We start from the raw sequence: 24708 nt of genomic DNA on the forward strand, positions 1-24708 counted from the left end.
TACATTTAGTGCCAGGCACAATTCCCATCCAGGCAGAAATCCTCAAGTTCAACTCGGGGACCAGCACCACCCTCAGAGAGCCCACCTCCAGTAACTTGCCTGTCTTCAGTGGAATCTAGGAGCACAGATCTGATATCTGCCTTTAGGTAATGAGCATCTCCTCCCAAAGAGAGGTCCCCTCTAGAGCACCAGACAGCACTATGGGGCAAGCTTGGCCTGAAAATCTGTGGCACCACTAGCCAAAGCACCTTCATGGTGACCAAGTTACACAGGACAAAGAGGAACTTTTTCAGTGTCATCCTCAAAGAGTCACCAAGCAGAAACACCCACTTCACCTTGGGCACCAGCATCACCACAAGCGAGGCTACGTCTAGGTATACATCTGTGCTGGCCTCACCCTGGCAGCTCTGTTTCTCAAGGGGGAACACTGAAGAGACACCTTGCCTTTAGGGGCCCATCCTCATCCATCCAGGGCTCTGCTAGATCCAGGAGTGCTAGACCACCCACCAGACCATGTCCAGAGCCGGAGCCCCTCCTGTGGGGTCCTAGAGGAACATGTTACTCTTAGATAATATCCACCTTCTCCCTCATGGGACCTGGTGTGAGCCCTCGTTAGATGCATACCAGAGGTCTGGCCCTGACCTCTGTGATCCTGGGGCAAATTGGAGATACAGTATCCCATTCCCTCCCACTTCCCACAGGTCTGTTCTCCAAGCTGGGTAGTATGTGATTGTCATCTTATTTGCTTTCTGGTTGGTGTCCTCACCACTACAGACAGCAGCCCTCAGCCTGGCTCTCTGATTTCTTTGTTATTTGAGTTCTTTGGAGCTCTTTGTCCTTAGGCCATTTGTATGAATGGGGATATCTGAAATTGGCAGATTTGTGGCACAAGATAATGAGAAGAGTTTTGAGGTACACAGAGAAAACAGTGTTTGGGAGATCTCTGTTTTGATCTTTAAGTATGGAAATACTAAGCTCATGCTATCTCCATACAAAGAATTTTCACTGGCTGTTCTGCTTTTAGCTATAAACCTGTGACCATGAAAAAAAAAAAAATTACACTGAAACAGCACAGCCTGTGATTGTGCTAGACTCAAAGGAAAAATGGCCTTTAAATAGGTCACTGAATTATTACACTATTATGCAACTAGAATTATTTTGTCAAAGACCAGGAAAATGGAAAGAAATACCATGTGTTGAATCTTTCATGCTTTTATATAATCAAGCCTATTCTAAACTCATGGTGCAAAGACCTCAAGTACCAAAACAGAGGCCTCTGCCACCTGGTGGAGGAGAGTGGAAGAGCAACAAGGATGGGGTGAGTGATACTAAGTCAGGGCTCAGTTCCTGGGATGCAGTCCTCCAGGGGCCCTGATTTTTACCTGCACAAGAGAATCACAGATGACAGGATGTCTAAATCAGGATGCCTAAATCAGGGCGCTGCAAGTAACTTTAAGGATAAATCTTTACTGTGGGGAAAGTGGGGCAAAGAAGAGGTGACTCAAATAACCCTTGGCAACCACTGCAGTGAGGTGGATGTGCGAAGGGCAAGGGATGCCATCTGCCTGCCTCAAGGACACTCTGGGTTATAGGTCTTAGGGGCAGAGGCCTTCACAGGCCAACATTCCTTCCCACCTGGACCACTGGCCCTTGAGTCCAGGTTTCTGAAGGTGGCAACCACCGTGAGCTCACCTGCATGCCATTGCTCACATAGTGACTCCCACCAGGTCCCATCCTGTGTGTTCCAGCTGGCTACCTACAGCTCAGGTTTCAAGCTTCAGCCAAGGCATTACCTCCTTCTGGAAGCTTCCTAGACTCTTTATAGCCCAAGTAGGGACAGTGCGGTATCCCCTCCATGTTCAACTAACATCTCCTTTTTTTTCATTCAGAATGTTTCTACTCTGCCCTGGCCACACTGGTTTCTCTGTCCACCTCAGCTTTCAGCCACCACTGTCATAGAGGGCTGGTGCAGTCTGGGGCCAGGAGCACAAGAGAACTAGGACTAACATGAAGAAGACAGGAGGGCAGCACCACCTGAGCCAGCAGCTACAAGGCCATTCCTCACCTCTTCCTGCTACCCACAAGAGTTTCTGGAATGTAGGGTGGGTGTGGACCAGGGTACAACCCACGTGTCCTGTCCTAGTGTGTTTGGCTTAGGGACCTGTGTTAATACTCCTAACCTACTGAACATCACCATTTAGCAACATAGTACTGAAGATATCAATTCTTTACCCTTAAAATCATGTGACTGACTGGCAGTTGTGGTTCACCACTGCTGCCCAGCATCTCAAGAGATGCATACTGCTTGTCCAGAAAAAGGTCAAAATTTATAATTTGAAGGATGATTTCTACTGATTGCATGTCATTTTCAAAATAGTGTGTAGCTGAAATAATGTAAGTTAAACCGTCATTAAGTCAGGGAGTGCCTGCATATATAGGGTTAGGACTATCTGTGGTTTCAGGCATTGGCTGGAGGTCTTGGAACACATCCCTTGTACATAGGAGAAAATAATTGGTCTATTTCTGGACTGTCTTCTGTTCTTGTTGTCTGTACATTCTTTCTCCAGAGGTATCCTATTTTCATCTGTACCTTTAAAGTAAATCTTAAGATCTGGGGGTAAACTCTTCAAGCTTTGTTTTTCTTAATTGAGATTTCTTGCATATTTAGTCCTCTTGTATGCCCCAATATACTTTGGCTCAGTCATTGTTTTGGTCTCTGGGGCCCACAGACCAAAAGGTTTGAGAGCTTCTGATTTACAGCCAGAAGTCCAGGATCATATCTCAGTTCCCCAATTATTAGCTGTGGAACTTTTGGCAAATAATTTAATTTACCTCATGATTGTTTTCTCATCTCTAAATTGGGACAAGAATAAAAGCTATAGCATATGTTGTGCTTGTCAGATATTAAACATTCTATGAATGTTTGTGTGCTTATTAAATAGGACAGGCATATATATTTTAAAAGAGTATGAAGTCAAAGAAACACAAAGTCTAAAGAATCGGAAAGGAAACATGGAACTTCTTGAGAATCTCAGGATACTTAGAATACAGGAGTACTGACTGCATTTAAAAATAAAATTATAGAAAGTTTATAAATATACAAAGTGTACAAAATCCACTGTATTTTTCTGCTAGCTATAAATTAGTGAAAGGTGAAATACAAAATAACATTCACAGAAGCATCAACAAACATGAAATATCTAGGAATTGATTAAACGAAATATGCATAAGACTTGCACAATTAAAACTATAAAACATTGCCAAGAGAAATGAAAACTATAAAATATTGCTAAGACAACCTAAATACATAGGGATATAAATAGTCCATGTTCGTGGATTAAAAGAAATGTGTATCTCAACATGTTTGCAGTTACATGATTTTACATATTTGTCAAAGCTCATAGTACTAAATACTTACTACAGAGTGTGTATCAATATTTTAAATACTGAGTACATGAATGAATAGGAATATATTCATGTGTATATGAGGTTAACACTCGCAAAGTATTTTTGTCTCAAATTTTACGTATATATGAAGAAATTTCACAGTTTTTATTGGATTATCAAATATGTCATAACTTCAAAATGTTAAGAATATGCAGCAAAGCCAGCAAGATGGTGGAGTAGTAGCCCACAGACTTCATTCCCTTAGAGACACTGACTTAACTACAGTGTACAGTTTTGAGAACTCCAGAAACAAATTAGAAATTCACAACACTCAGGCAAGGGCAAAACCAAGGCCAGCTGCACAAAATCAGGTAAGAAGACATTCATATATGATAGTCCTTCCCCTATAAACCATAACAGCTCAGTGTGGTCAGGAAAAAACACCCAATCATTGAGTTCTTCCTTAGGAAGGAAAGGGAAGAGTAGATCATATGTCCAAAGTTCCAGCTTCCTAAGGGCCTTCAAAGGAACTGGTTTCTGTCTTATCTGACACTGGGTGCTAAAGGGTAACTAGATACTTTGGATATCTGTGTGTCCCTGAGAACAAAGGAGAGTCTGGTGGCTTGGTAGACCACAGAACCATCAGTACTGCAGACAGATGCTAGAGAAAGCAAGAAATGATGAGCTCCAGAAAAAAAATTTTTTTTTCTCTAATTGGAAATTCTTTGCTTAAGTACAGAGAGCTATATCTCCAGAAAAAATTTTAAAGGTCAACAGAATCTCTTGGTGTGCCAATTGGCAAAGGTCTGTAAAGACTGAGAAAGATGGTTGTGTTTTTCAAATACTGACACCCTGGCAAAAAAACAAAACAAAACAAACAAGCAATTACAAAAAAAAAAAAAAAAAGGGACAGCATATGAAGAAACAGAAAAACATGTCCCAATAAAAGGACCAAAATAAATCTCCAGAAATGGACCCTAAAGAAACAAAGATCTATTAATTGCTTGACAAAGAATTCAAAATAATTGTCTTAAATGAATTCAGTGAGCTACAAGACACAACTAAAGGGAGTCAGAATAAAAATGCATGAACAAAATGAGAATATCAACAAAGAAATAGAAACTATAAAAATCTGACCAAACAAAAGCCCTGGAACTAAAGAATATAATAACAAGTAAAAAAAAACTCACTACAGGGATTCAGTAGCAGAAGAAAGAATTAGGAAATTCAAAAGACAAGTCATAAGTCAGAGGAGCAGCAAAAAGGACAATGAATGAACAAAACCTAAGAGAAGTCTAGAAGACCATCAAATGATCCCAAATATGCATTAAGGAAATCCCAGGAGTAAAAGAGAGAAAGGGGTAGGTAGCTTAATTGAATAAATGATGGCCTATAGCTTCCCAAATCTGAGGATGAAAATGGATAATCAAATTAGAGAAAGCTCAAAGGACTTCAACTAAGATGAACTCAAATAGGTCCACAGAGGACTTGTCATAATCAAACTTTCAAAAGTCAAAGACAAAGAATCTTCAAAGTGGCAAGAGAAAAGCAATGCATCACATACAAGAGAAGTCCCATAAAATTACTGGTGAATTTTTCAGTAGAAACCCTTAGAGAGAAGAAGGGAGTTGATGATGTGAACACTTCATCAAAATTAAAACCTTTGGAGCTATGGGCACATATCAGTGGTACAGTGCTTTGCATGCACAAGGTCCTGGGTCCAGTACTCAACACTGGGGTAAAAACCTTTGGTGCTCCTAAGGACACCACTGATTCAATGAAGACAATCCACAGGTGGGAAAACATAACTGTTAAGGGATTTGCGTCCAGAAGATATGAAGAACTTTTACAATGTAACAATGAAAGATAAGCAACTTAAAAGTGAGCTTTGGACAGATTCAGATAGTCAAAGTTTGAATGTTTTCTTTGATATGTGGAAACTAGTCCAAAATAACGTGGGGGCGGGGAGAAAAGGGAGGATTCCATCAAAATAGAAGAAAGTTTGGTGGATTAGACTAATGGGAATGTGGGGGAGTGAGAAGGAACAGGGGAAGGGAAGAACAGTAGAATGAATCTAACCTAACTATGTTATGTATATATACGAATATACCACAGTGAATCTCATCACCATGTATATCCACAAGATAGTAACTAAAACAACAAGGAAAAAGAGAATAAAACCTAAAAGTAAATAGCAGAAAAATATGTAGAGTAGAGGAAAGGGAGCAGGGTAAGTGAGGAGGAGAGGAAAGGGGAAATAACTATGGACTGAATTAGAGCAAAATTATATTCCAGGCCTTTATAACTATATCATAATGAATCCAAATATTATGTATAACCAAAAAGAATCAATAAAAAGGAAAAAGGGGATGTGGCTCAGTGGTTAGTAATGATTGTTGCACCACTTTATGAACATACTAAAAAACACGGGTTTGTACACTTTAAGTGAATGTATGTATATGTCAAAAAGTGTATTTTTAAATGTATATGGTTTCTATATATACAGTACACTTGAATTAAAAGTTTACACACAAAAAGATAAGGCATCAAATTAGGATGAGTGAAAAAATAATAAAATGGTTGACAGAAATAGGACATTTGTAATGTTTCTTTTCAGGGTCAATCCTGCAATGCATAATTTGAACACATATCAATTAATCACTAATGTTTGGGGTTCTTCCAATAACACAGGATATTGAATCCCTGGAATATTTTAGAACATGGCTTCCTCAGAAATCTGTCTTTCTGGGAGGAGGACAGTTTCTTAGGTCTAAGTTCTAGCAAACCTCTAAACGATGCCCCTTTGTAATTCTTTTTTTTTTTTTTTTTCAATTTTTAGAGCTATGTAGGTAATTTCCCATGCTTCTTATACTTTTCAGTAGTTGAATCTTTCTTTTGGCTATTGCTTTTTGTTTGTTTAATTAAAAGAGATGTTAGAAAACCTGCTCCTATTTTTTGTATGATTGTGTTCAGTTTATACTAGGATCATAAGAACCCTCATTTTTTTTCTTGGTACCAGGGATTGAACCGAGGGGTGCTCAACCACTGAGTCACATCCCCAGCCCCTTTTATATTTTATTTTGAGAGAGGGTCTTACTAAGTTGCTTAGGACCTTGCTCAGTTGTTGAGGCTGGCTTTGAACTCATGATCCTCCTCTCTCAGCCTCCCAAGCTGCTGGGAGTACAGGCATGTGCCACCATGCCTAGCTAGATTATAAGAATTCTAAGTTAAATTGGGACCCTCTCAATCAAAGAACATTAGTACTAGTGTTCTAATTTAACATTTGGTTAGTATAAATTAAGGAAAGAAAAGTCCTCCTCACACTGCTGAGATTGCAATGTGGTCTCACTGGAGTTACCAGCAAATTTTTTTTTTTTTTTTTTTTTTTTTTTTTTTTTTTTTTGGGTAACTACCACTTCCCAAATGCCAACAAATATGGAAAATAAAGAGCCTCAAAATAGGGGCTATCAGTAGTGTGGCAATTTTGAATATCACTTCATCTTAGAATTCTGCATAGATGGTGCAAGTAGCAATTACAGTCGGCCAGTTTAAAATCCATTTCATTTGAAACTTCTTCTATTAAATGATAATCATTAAGTGGAATAACATCATTTTACACGTCACTGAAACTTCATCTTTGGCATGAAACATTACCAAGTAGAGCTGAACAGTTCTATAATGCTTAAGAATTCGCTATCTTCCTCGACATCATTTTTCAGTCTGGGAACTCAAGAAGGCAGCAACCTGTCACTTACAGTCCCTGTCCTTTTCAGTTCTAGATCATTGAACCTTAGGCCTTCCCAGAAGGACACAACCTATATGGAGATCATTCTACCCATCAGGAAAGACCAATCTGAAGGAGACACAAATTGATATGCAACTCTGAGTGGACATGAAGGTAATAAGTAATCACCAACACACAGAATTATGTTTTGTAGGATGACATTGTGTGCAGAACCAGTAGAAACTTATGTTTTGAACTTATAGTTGAGAACTTATTTCATATTGACTGGCTTCTGTCTGGGTGCCAAAGGATGGATACAGTTCAGAAGCTATAGTCAAGTTCATGAACATTTATCTTTGCCTCTATCTCTAAAAACTATCCCAAATAAGTTATCAATAAAGTCAATTTATACAGCCTTCATTAAAGATTTCAGTTCTACAAATTCTTCTTATTTCTCTTTTTTCCTCAGTGATACTTAAAATTGAGGACTCCAGAATCACTTTCATAAACACACTTGTAAACACCACAGACTGCCCTCCGTGCTGCAAATCAAATAGCTACTTCTGTTAGACAGTTTTCCATTGCTGTGACCAATATATCTGAAAGAAATAACTTATAAAGAGTGGTTTTGGCTCACAAGTTTAGAGGAGTCCTTTGTTGGTTGCCTGCACTGTTTTGGTGCCTGTGGTGAGGCAGAACATCATGGCTGGGAGTGTGTGGTGGAGCAAAGGTGCTCACCTCAGGGTGAATGGCAAGCAAAGAAAAAGAGAGGAAAAGGCCAGGGTCCCAATATCGCCTTTAAGAGCACATGCCCAAGGACCTCCCTTCTTCCTGCACCACAAAAGATTGCACCATCTCCTAATACACCCGGAGCTGGCAACCACGTCTTTAGCATATGGACCTTTGGGGGACTTTCAAGATCCAAACTATAACACTACTCCATACTCCCAGTGGAAACTAGAATAAAATAACATCTTAACATAGAAATGAGAGGGCTTCAAGAAATAAAAGCAAGAATCAACAACTGGAATAGATTCAAAGTAAAAAGCTTTCTCTCAGCAAAGGAAACTATCAGTAATGTGAAGAGAGAGCCTACAGAGTGGGAGAATATCTTTGCCACTCATACTTCAGATAGAGCACTAATTTCCAGAATCTATAAAGAACTTAAAAAACTCTACACCAAGAATACAAATAATCCAATCGACAAATGGGCTAAGGAAATGAACAGACACTTCACAGAAGAAGATCTACAAGCAATCAACAGACACATGAAAAAATGTTCAACATCTCTAGGAATAAGAGAAATGCAAATCAAAACTACCCTAAGATTTCATCTCACCCCAATTAGAATGGCGATTATCAAGAATACAAGCAACAACAGGTGTTGGCGAGGATGTGGGGGAAAAGGTACACTCATACATTGCTGGTGGGGTTGCAAATTAGTGCAGCCACTCTGGAAAGCAGTATGGAGATTCCTCAGAAAGCTTGGAATGGAACCACCATTTGACCCAGCTATCCCACTCCTTGGCCTATACCCAAAGGACTTAAAATCAGCATACTACAGAGATACAGCCACATCAATGTTCATAGCTGCTCAATTCACCATAGCCAGATTGTGGAACCAACCTAGATGCCCTTCAATTGATGAATGGATAAAGAAACTGTGGCATATATACAATGGAATATTACTCTGCCATGAAGAATGATAAAATTATGGCATTTGCAGGCAAATGGATGAAACTGGAGAATATGATGCTAAGTGAGATAAGCCAATCTCAAAAAACTAAATGATCTCGCTGATAAGCAGATGAGGACATATAATGGGGGGCAGGAAGGGTTAGCATTAGGGTTAGGGTTAGGTTTAGGGTTAGGGATAAGGAGGGTGGTAAGAATGGAGGAAGGAAGGACTGTATAGAGGGAAAAGACGGGTGGGAAGGGTGGGAGGGGTGGGGGAAGGGAAAAATAACAATGAATCAAACAACATTGCCCTATGTAAATTTGATTTTTAATAAAAAAAAAAGGAAAAAAAAAAAAGAAATGAGAGGGCTTGAAATGAAGCATGAAAGAGTCACATTTGACTTTAGTGAGGAAGGAGACAAAGATGAAAGGGGACTCTCCTCTACTCCCCTCTCCTCTAAGTCATGAGTAAGGTCCTGGGATTGTAAAAGCAACATGTAGCTTTTAGGGGCATGTTGCTGCCAGGAGAGAAAAGGTCTTATACCTCCTTTTCTCTCCTGCTTCTAAACTGGTGGACAAAATGTCTGTTTCTGTTGGTTTGAAGGAGACTTACCATTGCCAAAGGACAAATAAAGAAAATCATATAGGCATGTTCTCCTAAAATGCTACTTCCTTTGTGAAACTTGATTCCCTATTCAGAACTTACAGTTTCCTTTTCTACCCTCCATCATATACTTTCTACTTCCATTAGTATTTGCAAACTATTTGTATTAGTCAGGGTTCTCTAGAGGAACAAAATCAACAGGAAGTATGATTATAAAAAGAGGATTCATTAGATTGGCTTACACGACCAGAAGCTGGATAGTCCATAGTGGCTATCTGCAGGTTGGAGAACTGGAGGAACCAGTAGCTGCCTAGTCTAAGAGGTTGAAGCCTCAGAACAAGAGGGATCAATGGTGCTAACCCAGTCTGAAACCTAAGGCTTCTGGACACTCCCTGGAGAATCACTGGCAGAGTCTGCTTTGGAAGAGTGAAGGAGCAAGATTCTGATATGCTCAGACATTGCACCAGCAATCTAGAATCCATTCGAGAAGAATCAACTTTCCATCTGCTGCCTCTTCCTTGTTCTTCCAACTTCTATTTCATCCAAGCCACCATCCTATTGGATGGTGCTGCCCACACTTGGGAGGGTCTCCACTTCAGTTCGATATCCCATATGCCAATCATTCCTAGACACACCCAAAAGCCCCTTAATCTTTGCCATCTCTTGATCCAAACAAGCTGACAATTCAGATTAACCATTATACTCTTTTCCATGTAAGGAATATGTTTATGAGTCTCTCTCTCATTAAGCCATAATCATCCACAGCTCAGCAACCAAATCATTATGTCTCTGATCCATATGGTACCAAGTAGAGTGCTTTATAAAATAAATGTTCGATAAATAAACAAATACAATGGCATTGGCTTCTTAATAACTGGAAGTTATGATGATTTTAGGAGTTCTATTGAAAGGTGAAAGCAAGCAGCAAAAATAAACCACCCTTCCTACTTAAAGACTTTCTAACCAATCTCTTTCCAGTAAGTACAGTTGCACTGAATAGGGACACCTCTAGAGATGTCCTGGGAATACATTTTATATTCAATATGTGTATTTTGATAAGTCTTCAAGTACCCCATCTTTTGGAGAAGATATCCAAGGTTTAACTGAACTTGATGGACAAAGTTCCAGTTGGTTTAAGTAGGCAAAAGTGAGCTCTGTTTGCTGTGTCACAATGTGTTATCTGATTTCTCAGATGAGATTCTAAAAGTTGAGAGCATGACTCCACAAAAGTCTACTAACAAATGCTGCCAAAATGATTAAGAGCAAAGAGGGAACTGCAAATTCTTTTTAACTGGAATGAAAAATCATCCTTAGTCTCAAAGATCTGATTAGAGACTGATGAGTGACAGATGTTTCCAATACAGTCAAATGACACGGATGTTTGGAAAGTGAGAAAAGCAAAGCTTGCCAGTGAAGCTGGGTGCAGTGGTGCATGCTTGTATTCTAGCACTGGTGAGGCTGAGGATGGAAGATGGCTGGAACTGAGGAATTCAAGACCACCCTGGGCAGCACAGCAAGACCTCATCTCAAAATAACTAAATCCAGCCAGTGAATTACTTCAAATAAGATTTTGCTCCTGTCCTCTTTTCACCTGTTTTGCCTGTGACTATGCATATATGATTTGGTAAAACTTTAACAACTGGAGAATTTTGACATTTGTCATCAATAACGATCAATTTCTAGCACAATGCACATTTTCCCATCCCTAAACAAGATATTTTGCTTTGACAGGGATGATTTCCAGTCACTTATCACTAAAAGGTTGGGGGGATGGGACGGAAACTGGAAAATTGCTTGAATTAGTTTACTCAATTATCTACTGAAAACCTTCCATGAACATAACAGATGAAATAAAATTAACATGTGTTGATAAGCTAATAGAAAAGGTGAACACTTTACCCACAGCTCCTACAGCAGCATCAGGGTCAGGTGTTCATTCATCCATTCAGACCCTAAACAAAAGGCTCCCAGAAGGAATGAGCAGGGAAGAGTAGGAGAAACTTCACAGCAGTAACTAGAAGAAAGAGGACAATTTATTGTTTCAGTCTACCAATGCTTACTGAATACCCATTGTGTGCCAGGCACTGTGCTGAGTACTGAGAATCCTGGGGTGGTAACTCAGGCCTCCAATGCAGCTTATTTATAGTCTAGATGGTTAAGACAGAAGTAGAGGTTAACAAAGAAATGACATCTAGGCTGAAATAAGCTCTGTGAAGGAAAGAATAATAAAATGTGAGAGAAAATAACCGAGCAGGAAGCACTACCATTAGTATGAGGCAAGGGGGAAGGTTTTTGGATATGGTGTTAGTTGACTGAGCTCAGACCTGAAGACAGGTGACAATTAGGTCAGCAAACATAGGGGAGCCAGTGGTCCAGGCAGGGAGTGTGTTAATGGTGAGGTTGGAATGGATCAAGACCATTTATGTGCATGGTTGGAACTTCAAAAGCAGTTACTTCTTGGAAGTATAGGATTAAAGCAGTACTCAACTGAAATTGATTTTGCTCCCTGGGGAACATCTGGCCAAGACTGGAGACAGCTTTGATTGTCAGGACTGGGGAGAAGGATGCTACTAGTGCTGAGATTGTGAAAACCTACAGGGAAGGACTATGTCCTCAGAAATTGCGGTTTTCTTCATTCTGTTCTAAACTTCTGTCCTCAGCAGCTTGTATCTTTTTTCTTTCTGGCAGGAACAAAGTAAGAACAGGCGCCAAGTGGCCCACTCATTCCTCCATCATCTGAGACAATCCCATTGCAGAGGTTGAAGGGACTCCAGGAAGCCTTGGAAAGTTGTCCAGGTTAGAAAAGGTGGACTTGGACACATGGGAGAAAGCTGTGAGGAGATCAGGTCCTGCTGCTGCCAAGGATTACCTCTGAGGAAGGGCCTGAGCTCAGGGTAAGGAGAATCCATGTAGACTTTTTAGTTTGCATAATTACACATTAAGGTTGAAAATACATAGTGGGTCACTAGCAGGAAAGAGGTGGAAGACGCCCTGGAAAACCGAGGAGCTGGGCTCCTTGGACCCCTAACCCTTCCTTCTGTTCAACTCTAGGCTACTCCACCATCTCGCCTGCCCGGGTCCCCGCGGCCCTGCGTCGGCCTAGGGCCTCTCTGAGACCCGCCTCGCAGCGTCGCGTCTGTGAACCCCGAGGTCCCCCAGGCCCTCGCCCCGACCCAGCTGGGCGACTCACCTCGCCGGGCAGGCGCAGCCTCAGGGCGCCCCAAAGCAGGCTGTCCTCATCCCACGGGTTGTCCGGCGGGGCAGGACGGCGCGCAAGTTTCCCGAGGCCCCGTGAACTTAGTGCGGGTCACTGGCCGCGCCCCCCGGCTCCCAAGGCTGCACGAGGTCGGTGCGGGTCCCTCAAGTCCGGAGTGCGGCGTGAGCCCTCAGAAGCGGGGGCAGAGGCGGCTATAGCTGCCGGGAAAGCGGCCCCGGAGACCCGCGCAGAGCTCGGCTGTGAGCCGAGTGGGCCCCGCCTTTGGGCGGGGCGTTAGCCGCTGCTCGTCCCTGCTTTGCATATTCATGCAGCCATGCGGCTCCTGCCGCCCCACTGGAGAGAAAATGCATTATTCATGAGGAAGCCTCTGGCCCCGCCCAGGGAGTCTCTGCCGATTATTCGTGAGCCTGAGAGGCTTGTTGGAGCCGTTGAGTCCGGTGAGAGGCAGGCGTTGGCCCGCTGAGGTGAGAGCTGTCCGGAGCCCGGCTCTCTGGAGAAAGCGCGCTTGGGCGCTGTTAGGCTTCGTGTTAAAACTTTTTTTCTTTTCTTCGTATTTGAGCCTTTGTTTGATTTTAAAGTATTTCGCGGAGTCGAACATTTTCTGAGGAGACGCGAAAACGCCAGCGCTGAGGAGGCGGCGAAGGGGAGGCGTGGGGTGACCTCCCCGCCTTTTGATGAGGAAAAATGTCACAGGTTTAAAAAAAAAAAAAAGGAGACGGAAATGGGGAGGGAGCCCCCGCCTCCGCCCCCTCTGGTAACTTGAGATGGAGATTTCGAGGCGCTGGAGGGAGGGGTCTAGGCGAGGACGCGGCGGCCCTACCAGCCGCCGCCCGGCCGCCCAGCGGGAGGAGGCGCGTGGCGCTCGGGTGTCCTTACCCTGCGCGGGTTTTCTCCGCCGTCGACGTGTGCGGCCGGTAACGACGCCCGGTGCTGACCCAGAGGTGAGAGGCGGCCACCAGTCCCCGGAGTGACCCGGGCCCTCTTTCCCTTCTCTGAGAATTTGCCCTTTCCAGGCGTCCACCTGGGACAGGGCAGCCGGCGTCGTCGACCTCAAGCTTGGCCAGTCACCAAAATGTGATCAGCTGTGCGGGGCACGGGACCGGCTGCGCTCACCTGTGAAAGGGCAGGAGAACTTGGTTGTCGCCCTGGATCCAAAGAGCAGGAACGAGTACCCCGTCCATGCAGAGGACGCCACTTACTCTGAAGGAGCACGGGGTGCAGAATTCTGAGGGGCGCAGGCGATGGGTTGTTGAACCAGCGAAGAACAACAACGTACCGACCTGAGCTCGGGGACAGGCCTAAAACCAGAGTGAACGTTGGCAGAACAAGTTCTCTGGCTGAGCGTCACTTCCTTTTTCATTATGGTTTTATGTTTTACATGTAAATGCATAATACATTTTGAATTGATATTTGGATATTGTTGAGTTTTAGGTTGAAGGTCTTCCTTCTCTTTTTTTCCCTTTCCCTCCCCGGCCCCCTGCATGTCCTCCTATTCTAGCAATATTTGTTGAAAAGACTATTCTTCCTCCACTAAATTGACTTTTCTTTAAAATGAAAGGGTTGGATTGGTAGTAGAGGATTCTGTGCTGTCTTCCAACTTCATTAATCTTTTGAATCCATTTATGCTGAAGCACTGCAGTGCATAAAGCTATCCTTCATCTCATACATGTGGAAGGAAGGTTATCTAGAGTTCATGTGCTTAACTAAGGTGCTGTGCTACCTCTATAGATAAACACGTGCTCAGAAAAACTCTGAACAAGCCCTGGAAAGTGGGATCAATTGTCTCCATTTTACAGAAAGGAAAGTAAAGCCCAGAGAATAAGAAATTTGTCTAGAGTCACAGGACTGTGCCTTGGTTGAGCCAGAATTTGAACTCAGGTTCCTTAACTCCAATGCCTCTTTCTACTGTGTTATTATGCTGGTTATTTTTCTCTGCATACATACATTTGTGTGTATAAAACTTAATTTCATTCATTTTATAAATATTGATTCCTAAGGAAATTACCCAATACTAAAAAAGCCTAATTTGAATCCTTTCTGAAAAACAAATGCCCTGCATGTCTCACAGTTTTCAATGATATGATAATATCAATTTAATCCAAGCCATTTATACATTGTAAAAATATAGGTGTAGAAATGCATTGTGTTCTGTTTGATTGATGCTATTTTCAGGGCTGTATTCTCTAGATATGCCATTAGAATATCTTATGATCATAGAGAAATTAAAAAGAGCCCCATCAATATAGAAAGCTATTTAAAAATCATTATTCCTCTTATTTATTGTCTCAAAAACTAATAACTACCCCCAGTGGGGGATAATGGTTTAATGGACTAGACCTAGATGTGAAATTCTTGTTGCTATCTTTCCCCCCCTTCTCATTTTAACTCTTGAAATTTAAGGGAGGCAACAGATCTATTGAGTAAGATTTGAAGGTTATACTCTGAAGTCAGTAAACAAAACTGTGGAAGCTTTAAGGACTAAAAGACTATTAGGTAGTTTACTGTCTCATATAAAATATTGTAATAGAGTGTTCCCTACTACTGCTCTGAAGTAATTTGAGAGAAATTAAATGTTACTTATTTATAATCTCTATCACCACCTTGTGGCAGTGTCTTCAAATATGTCCTCTTTTTTTTTTTTTCATCTCAAAATATGGTTTTGTTTAAATATGTCCTCTTTTTTATCGGCAAAAATCTTCTTGTCAATTTATAATACAACAGGTCACAGCCTATCCTGGGTGATTCAGAATGAAATTTCTTCAGCTGAGTTATTTTACAAATGTTTTAGAATTCCATAAAACCATGAAAATAAGCCCCAACTGAAATTAAACGAAGGCTTTTGAAAAGAAAAGGGAAGATTTCTTTTGTTTCGTGTTCATGAAGCAAGAGATATTTTAAACCTTAACTTTTGTAAGAAGTTTATAGTGTATAGTAAACTATAAACACAAAACTCATCACCTCATCCATTCTCTGGTGTACAATTTAGTGGCACTAATTACATTTATTGTGTTGTGCAACCATCACCACTATCCATTTCCAAAATTTTTCATCATCCCAAACAAAAACTCTGTATCCATTAACTCTCCTTTTTTGTACCCCCAACCCCTGATAATGTTTATTCTATTTTCTATAAATTTATATACTGTAGGTACATCATCTGTAAAATCATAAAATATTTGTCTTGTATCTAAAATTTTTCACCCTGCATGTGTTTATGGTTCTCTACATTGTAGCATGCATCAGAATTTCAGTACTTTTAAAGATTGAATATTCCCTGATATATACCACTTTTTTATCTATTCATCTGTTATTTCTTTCTTTCTTGTTATGTGGTTCTTGTTATGTGTTTCTGGGCTCAAATAACCCTCTAACCTCACTGCTTCAGCCTTGTGAATACCTAAGACTATTTGTTAATGCTGCTGTTCCCAACTATTAATCTATTTATTCATAGGCATTTGGATTGTTTTTATCTTTTGAATTTACTTTTTAAATGCTGCTACAAACATTAGTCTACAAGAATCTGAGTCCTCACTTCCAACTTTTTTTTTTTTTTTCCTATCTTCCTGAAAGTTGGATTGTTGGCTAATAAGGTTATTCTGTTTAAATTTTTGAGGAACTGCCATACTGTTTCCCACAAGGATGGACCATTTTACATTCCCACTAGCAATGCATACAGTTTTTAATTTCTCCACATTTTCACTAACACTTATTCATTTCCATCTTTTTGAATAGTCATCAGAATGGATATGAAATATACACATTAACTTTTGAGTTTGGAATTTGTAAATAAATTACATCTGAAGTTAATTCAAGAGATGTTTTTGAATTTCTGCTATATGCAGAGCACTATTACACTCTAAGGGAATAATAAGGATGAGCAAAATATTTTCTTGAGTCTTTAGGTGGTTTATAATTTATTTTTCTCCTCAAAATGTGTTTGTGAATGAATAAATCACATAATTTTCACTGGGTAGTTTTAAAAGATTAATCCAGAGACCTTATACTAAATTTATAGAAAATTGGTAATGGATATTAAAATGTTTATTAAACTTACTTACCAATATTACAGTCAAAGTATACTTCTTGTAATTCTTTGGAAAATTCTCAATAAGCATTTGTTCCAATTCAAATTTATTTTTTAGCTTGGATAAGACCCAGTAGGACTATTTCATTCTTCCTTTGTGTTTTCAAAATTGAACTTGGTCGGTTTCTCCCTAACTGAACAATCTGAGAAATAGTTTATACTTAACTGTCCTTGATTTTAATTTTTTACTTATTTTCAGAATCTTTCAGTTTCAGCTTTGGGAAAGTTAAATAGGAAGTACAATGATAGACAAGAGTTATAATTAATTTTTTTCAACAGGTTTTAATTGTTGAAAGAATCCTGAAACATTTCCACAAATGGCTACTGCTCAGCTCTCTCATTCCGTCAGAATTCACAAGGCATCTAAGGTATTTTTGGGGAATTAAAATTAATGACCACTTACTTACTGTGTCACTTCAGAATCATGAAGTTAATCTTTGCTTTTTTTATTGTAACAGTTTTATCACTTATAATTGGCACATAATATTCTTGGACAGTATGTCTACATTTTAATTGCCTAATGGATTTAGGATATTCAGGAAATTAAAATAGATCACAGAGTTATTGACTAGGTACTTGTCTCATGTTGAAATATTTCTGTCTTCTAGAGTAAAAGAAATCAGAACCAAAAGGCACTTTAAGAGAATGGTACTTTATTAGCATTCATTTCCTGAAACAATTAGGAAACTTGTGCTGCATATGGTGATGTAACTAGAGGAACTAGAGGGTAAAGCACTGAAAGAAACTTGGACTTAGGAGCCTGGGGTAGTGTGTTGGTCAGCATTCCATTACTGTGACAAAATACCTGAGATAATCAACTTAAAAAGAGGGAAGGATTTATTATGACTCATGGTTTAGAGGTTTCAATGCATGATTGGTTGGCTCCATTGATTTGAGCCTTTGCAAGGCAAAACATCATGACTATGTGCCTTGCATGTGGTAGAGTGAAGCTGCTCATCTCAGTGACTGGGAAGCAAGAAAAAGAGAAGGGCCAGGATCCCAATATTCACTTCAAGGGCATACACCCAATGGCCTAACTTCTTCCTTCTAGGCCCCCTCCTAAAGCTTCCACCATCTCCAAATAGCACCATAGCCTGCAACAAGTGCTTTGCATATGAGACTTTGGAGGGAAGTTTTAGATCCAAGGCATAATAGGGTGCATGCCAGGACCAGGCAACCTTGCTTGATTAAAATATTTATTAATGCATCATTTATTCATTGAGATTCAATATTATAAAACATATGTAATACTGTTTTATTTACTAAGAGAATACCAAATCAATCAAACAGACAAAACTATCTTTCAAAAGTTTATGATCTGTTTAGGGTAATAAGATTTATAGGAATTAATTGATATACCCATATATGCCTATGTGTGGAAGAGTGAAGCAGTTCAAATTATAGGACTTCAGAGATTTAGTATAGACTGGAATGGTTTGTCTATTCCTCATGAAGGAGGTGGGATTTAACCTAGATCCTGAATGAGGAAAAGGCTCTGAAGAGAAAAGAGAAAATTTGATGAGGAAAACCTAGTCTATGCTATAACTTAGAATAATAAATAAGCATGGCATGTTTCACAGAATAACAAAGAACTCATTCATACTGGAGTGGAGAGCTCATCATGTTGGATAGAAGGAAGAAATAAAATTGGATAGGAACTTTGGGAACAGAATAATATGAATCTTAAAAGGCAGCCTAAGGAGTTTGTGCTTTGTTCTGTAGTTAATGAAAAGTCAGAGGGTTTGATCAGGATACTACATAAAATAATTGTTTTAGGAATATTAAATTTTAGCTGAGAGAAAACATTGAAGTTGAAGGAAAAATAGGGCAGAGAGAGAGCAGTCATCTTTCTGGCTTGATTTCAGTGTACTCACCAAGCAGACCCTGATCTCATTTGGTTTCCTTCCTCAGGGAATATACTGATTTGGGTAAATGAATAGTAATCAGCTTGGCAGTTATTTTTCTTACTGTAAATTAACAAATTGACTTTTTCATACAACCAAATCTTTGTTGTTTGGACTGCATGAGCTACTTCTTGCAGTAAATTTTAAGCAACTGTGCAGTTTTGTTATTTAATACTAAAAACAATAATTATAGACACCAACAATTATTTAGCACTTAACTATGTGCCAGGCATTGTGCCAAGGCTTTAAGTTATTATTTCAATTCCACTTCACAAAAAGAAAGAAACTGAAACTTAGAGAAATAAAGTAACTTACCCAAGGTCATATCACTTGACAGCTGAACTATTGAACATCACTATGGCACTATTTATATTAATAAAATAATTTTATAATAGTGTGTTCTATTTTTAATATAGTATTTTCATGTATTAGACATTTATAAAAACCACCAATAACAACCCTTAAGTATTATATCAATTGAGCTGCAAAAAAAGATCCCTATAGTAACAAACTTGTAGGGGCTTTTACCAACCATTGATCTTCATTACTACAAATGACCTTTTAAATTGCACATTTAAAGTAAAATATTTTCATAGTTTCAAATTATTCAGTTTTACAAATGTGTTATTCAAGTGTTGCCTCTACATTTTGGAATGTTTTCAATAAGTTAATATATGCATGCCATGCCAACTAACCCAATTACCCAAAAGAACCTTAATTCATCAGGATCTATAGGTACAAAAAGCAGGTTTTTTTTCAAAAATTTTACAAACACACACACCCCAATACATGATTCATACAAAAGTAATGATATTATTATATAACTTTTAAATAACTGAACGTAGTATGCATTGACAAAGAGGATGAAGTGTTAATGCATTACTACTCCCTATGTAGTATACCAAACAAGAGGTATTCTTGAGAAGCAGAGCTGGGAAAAGGGAGGCAGAAGAGGTGGAGGTAGAGCCAGAGCAGGAGCCAGAGAAAGAGCCCAAGGCCACCAGAGCCCAAGCCAGAGCCCAAGCCAGGTGCTGGAGCCAAGCACACACTGGTGCTGTAGAGCCATGCAGAGCCTGCAGAACAAGCCCTCCCACCACAAGCGCCCAGCTGGAGAGGCAGTGACCCATCACCTGCATCGCCAACAACCAGACTGCAGATTGGCCTGCTGGTCAGAGGCCCAAGAGCAGACCCCCAGTAAGGCTTTTGTCAGCCTTTCACAAGGGCTGGTCCTCTGGAAGGCACCTTCAACAGCAGTACCAGGAGGGCCACCATGACTGAGAACAGCACATCCACTCCTACAGCCAAACCCAAGCAGGCTGAGGCCTCTAAGAAGTCCACAGACCACCCCAATTATTCAGACATGATCATGACTGCCATCCGGACCCAGAAGAACCACACTGGCTCCTTGCGCCAGTCCATCCAGAAGTGTATCAAGAGTCTGTACAAGGTGGGTGAGATAAGAATGCTGACTCCCAGATCAAGTTGTCAATCAAGCACCTGGTGACCACTGTTGTCAAGCAAACCAAAGGTGTGGGTGCCTCAGGACCCTTCTGTCTGGCCAAGAGTAAGAAGCTGAAGAGGTCAATGGCCTTCAAAAAGACCAAGAAGGAAATCAAGGAGGTGGCCATGCCAAAGAAGTCAACCAAGCCCAAGAAGTCTGCCTCCAAAACCCCAAGAAAGAAGCCCAAAGCCCCCCACCCCCCAGTCAAGAATGCCAAGAACAAGCTGGTTACCATGCCCAAGAAAACCAGAATACCCAAGGTTGTCAAAGCCAAGTCCATCAAGGTGTCCCAGCCCAAGAAGGCCAAACCAGTAAAGCCCAAAGCCAAGTCCAGTGCCAAGAGGGCTGATGAGTGACAATGAAGGCTTTTCTTTTAAATACTCCTTCCTTTCTATTTTCTATAACTAGTTTTCTCCTTTCTTTCTTGATTCTCATCTGCAATCCTTTGTCCCATTCTATTCTGACTTTATAGGAGACAGAATTTTAATTCCTTAGAAATTGTGGAATAATTCCCTTTTACTTAACCAGTGTGCAAGGACAGCAACAACAAATCTCATCTGTGTAATGATGAGGATGTACTTATATTTTGTTTTGTTGGATTGCTTGTAATCTTACAGTGTTAGGGGTGTGTGTGTGTGTGTGTGTGTGTGTGTGTGTGCGCGCGCGCGCGCTCACACGCGTATGCATATGTGTTGTTGGGTGGTTTCTTTGCTGTGAAGGGAGATAGGGGAAGGACAGAACAGGCAAGACAAGAGGGAACCCAGAAACTGTAGGGATTGTAGGAGTACCTTTAAGTCTTTAAGTTGGGGAGTTTCAAAACCTTTGTCAGGGCGGAAGTGTGGCAGCCACCAGCAGCAAAGGAGGGAGGTAGAGAAAACTCCCCCTGGACTGACCTCCCAGTGATCAGTGGTCGGTTCAAGCCATTTCCTTCTCAATTTTGTTTATCTGCTCTTGTGGCCTTTCTGTTTTCCTAGGAAAGGGGAGGGAGTCCACAAGACAGCTGGTGGGGAGAAGCTAAAGCTTCTGACAGTCATTAGAAACTAGCCATTGGAGGTCTTTGTGGCTTTTCAAAGTCTTCTGTTAAATGGGAGTGGAAACTTTTGAGGAAGAGGTGGGAATCAGTCAGCCAAGTGCTTCAGTGTGCCCTGTTGAAACTTTGGGGTTTTCCACATCATTGATGGATTGTGTCTTAGGAGGACTTTTTAGTTGTCTCTCCTGTATAAGATGTGGCTTTACCTGGTCTCACTAGCCACTTAAAAACCTTCCAACCTCTTTTTACTTTCTTTTTTTTTTTTTTTAACTTTTTTTTGTTTGTTTTTAGTTGTAGACTAACATAGTACCTTTATTTTATTTACATGGTGCTGTGTATCAAATCCAGTGCCTCACACATGTGAGGCAAGTACTTTACCACTGAGCTACAACCCCAGCCCCTCTTTTTAATTCCGAGTCTTTTATAAGTAGTTGTAGACAGGGAGGGGAAGGGGCAGGAAGTACACAGTAAGACAATGCAATTGATTTTGAATTTGCTAAGTAGTTTTAGAGACAGTCTGTGCGCGGGCGCGCGCGCGCGCGCGCGTGTGTGTGTGTGTGTGTGTGTGTGTGCCTGTGTAGGGCTGCTACCTAATGTTATATACTGGGAGCTGGGAGAAAAAAACTACAGTTGTCTTCCTCTTATTTTTAATAAAATAGGAAAATCATGCATTGTGTTTCCCACACACATACACACTTTTTTTTTTTTTTTTGAACAAGTGTTATTTGTGCCAGGAAGAGATTTGCTTCATAATTTTAAAACTTTAAAATAAAAAATGGGAAAAGGAAATAAAAAGAGGCGTCTTATACAGCAAAATCATATCAAGAATGTCTTTGTACATTATAGAATCAGATTTATGGATATAGAAAGGCTTTGGGGAAGTTGTTTTTCATCTAAAGACCTATTTGTGGGTAACACCTGCCTCTAAGTAACAGAATTATAAAACAAATAGTATAGTAAAAGGATTCCAGTCACTTGCTAGGTCTATGATCTGCCAAATCATTTATTTCCTAGGTTTCTTTTTGGCACCTGTGGTATAAGTACATTTTATTAGATTAACTCAAAGTTCCTTTCATTTTAAAATACTGTACAAGGCCTAAAAAAGGAAGTGAGATTAGATCTACCCAAGCAATTATCTCAATCTTTATCTGAAATGCCTATTTATTATTAAGGCCCCATAAATATTAAAAATAATTTCACCTAGATTAGTGTAGTCTCACTACAGTTGTAACAGGTGAAGTTTGTGCTCTCACCAAGTTTTGGAATTCCCTGAACCTAACCAAATGTATATTATCATATGGAGGCTTACTGGTAATAGAAGGTTATAAGTATGACTTGGTCTTAGAAAGAAATTTATCAACCCTCGCCAGAGCAATTAGGCAAAAGAAATAGGGATACAAATAGGAAAAGAAAAGCTCAAACTATTTGCCAACAACATGATTTTATATTTAGAAGACCCAAAAAAATTCCACCAGAAAGGTTCTAGAACTCATAAATTCAGCAAAGTGACAGGATATAAAATTAGCACCCGTAAATCAATTATGTTCCTATACACCAAGTATGAATCAGCTAAAAGAGAAATTAGGAAAACTGTCTCATTCACAATAGCTTCAAAAAAAATAAAATAGTGGGAATCAATCTAACAAAAGAGGTGAAAGATCTCTACAATGCAAACTATAGAACATTAAAGAAAGAAATTGAAAAAGACCTTAGACGATGGAAAGACCTCCCATGTTCTTGCATAGGCAAAATTAATATTGTCCAAATGGCCATACTACCAAAAGTGCCTTACAGATTTAATGCAATTCCTATTAAAATTCCAATGATGTTCTTCATAGAAATAGAAAAAGCAGTCGTGACATTCGTTTGGAAAAATAAGAGGCCCAGAATAATCAAAGAAATCTTTAGCAAGAAAAACAAAGTAGGCGCCATCACAATAACAGACTTTAAATTATACTACAGAGTCATGGTAACAAAAACAGCATGGTATTGGCACAAAAATAGACATGAAGACCAGTGGAACAAAAATGAAGACTCAGAGACAAACCCAGATAAATACAGTTATGCCATACTAGACAAAGGCACCAAAAACATACATTGGAGAAAAGATAGCCTTTTCAACAAATGGTGCTGGGAAAACTGGAAATCCATATGTGGTAGAAGGAAATTTAACCCCTATCTCTCACCCTGCACAAAGTGGATCAGGAACCTAGGCATTAAAACAGAGACCTGAGCCTACTAGAAGAATATGTAGGCCCAACTTTCCATCATGTCAACTTAGGAACACACTTCCTCAACAAGACTCCTGGAACACAAGAAGTAAAATCAAGTATCAATAAATGGGGTGGTATCAAACTGAAAAGCTTCTTTGCTGCAAAGAAAACAATCAAGAATGTAAAGAGAAAGCCTACAGAATGGAAGAAAATCTTTGCCACCTGCACCTTAGAGCCTTAGTCTCCGGCATATATAAAAAACTCAAAAAATTTAACCCCCCAAAAATAAATAACCCAATCAATGAATGGGCAAGGGAACTAAACAGGCACTTCACAGAAGAAAAAATATGAATGGTCAACAAATATATGAAACAATGTTCAACATCTCTAGCAATTAATGAAATGCAAATTAAAACTACAGAGATTCTACCTTACTCCAGTCAGAATAGCAATTATCAAGAATTCAAATAACAAGAAATGTTGGTTAGGATGTAAGGAAATTGCTGTTAGGACTGCAAATTAGTGCAACAACTATGGAAAACAGTATGGAGATTCCTCAGGACACTTGGAATGGAACCACCATTTGACCCAGTTATCCTTGGCATATAGCCAAAGCACTTAAAATCAACATACTATAGTGACATAGCCCCATCAATGTTTATAGCAACTCAATTCACAATAGCTAAGCTATGGAACCAAGGTAGGTGCCCTTCAACAGATGAATGGATAAAGAAAATATGGTAAATATACACAATGGAATATTACCTAGCCTTAGAGAAGAATGAATTGTGGCATTTGCCAGAAACGGATGGAACTGGAGACTTGTGCTAAGTGAAATAAGCCAATCCCAAAAAACCAAAGGCAGAATGTTCTTTCTGATATATGGATGCTAACACAATAAGAAGAGGGAGGAGTGAAGACTAGAAGTTCATTGGATTAGACAAAGGGGAATGAAGGGAAGGGATGGGGGGATGGAAATATGAAAGTGGAATGAATCAGACAAAACTTTCCTATGTTCATATGTGAATACATGACCAGTGAAACTCCACATCATGTACAACTGCAAGAATGGGATCCTAATTGGAATAATTAGAATTATACTCCATGAATGCATATGTCAAAATAGATTTTATTGTCATGTATATATCATGTATATAAAATTTTTTAAAAATTTGGGGGGTTCACCAGATATTGAACTCAGGGGTACTTGATCACTGAGCCACATCCCCAGCCCTATTTTGTATTTATTTAGAGACAGGATCTCACTGAGTTGCTTAGTGCCTCACTTTTGCAGAAGCTGGCTTTCAACTCACTATCCTCCTGCCTCAACCTCCCAAACTGCTGGGATTACAGGCATGCACCACTGT

At 39.9% G+C, this 24708-nt stretch overlaps 1 protein-coding gene, 1 long non-coding RNA gene and 1 pseudogene across 5 annotated transcripts in view; 2 read left to right on the forward strand and 1 right to left on the reverse strand.

Moving 5' to 3' along the window:
- Window positions 1-11298: 11298 nt before the first annotated feature.
- LOC306668295 lies at window positions 11299-12842 on the reverse strand. Its single transcript, XR_013765839.1, has 3 exons — window positions 12583-12842; window positions 11881-12073; window positions 11299-11406 (listed from the first exon to the last, which is right to left on the reverse strand). It is a non-coding gene; the product is annotated as an uncharacterized lncRNA (long non-coding RNA).
- Window positions 12843-13022: 180 nt separating this feature from the next.
- The window catches only part of HORMAD2 (HORMA domain containing 2), a 118652-nt gene continuing 106966 nt past the window's right edge, over window positions 13023-24708 (forward strand). For all 3 annotated transcript variants that reach the window (XM_079151511.1, XM_079151512.1, XM_079151513.1), the window contains exons 1-2: window positions 13023-13073; window positions 16973-17061. In XM_079151511.1, coding sequence (XP_079007637.1) covers window positions 17011-17061 — 51 coding nt within the window. In that variant the 5' untranslated portion in view covers window positions 13023-13073; window positions 16973-17010. The remainder of the gene's footprint in view (window positions 13074-16972; window positions 17062-24708) is intronic.
- Window positions 16971-20454, forward strand: LOC306668887 (histone H1.0-like; annotated as a pseudogene). The gene is made up of 2 exons (XR_013766737.1): window positions 16971-17061; window positions 19495-20454. The product of XR_013766737.1 is annotated as a histone H1.0-like (transcript).

This window comes from Sciurus vulgaris, assembly GCF_902686455.1.
Source record: "Sciurus vulgaris genome assembly, chromosome: 8".
NCBI lineage: Eukaryota > Metazoa > Chordata > Mammalia > Rodentia > Sciuridae > Sciurus > Sciurus vulgaris.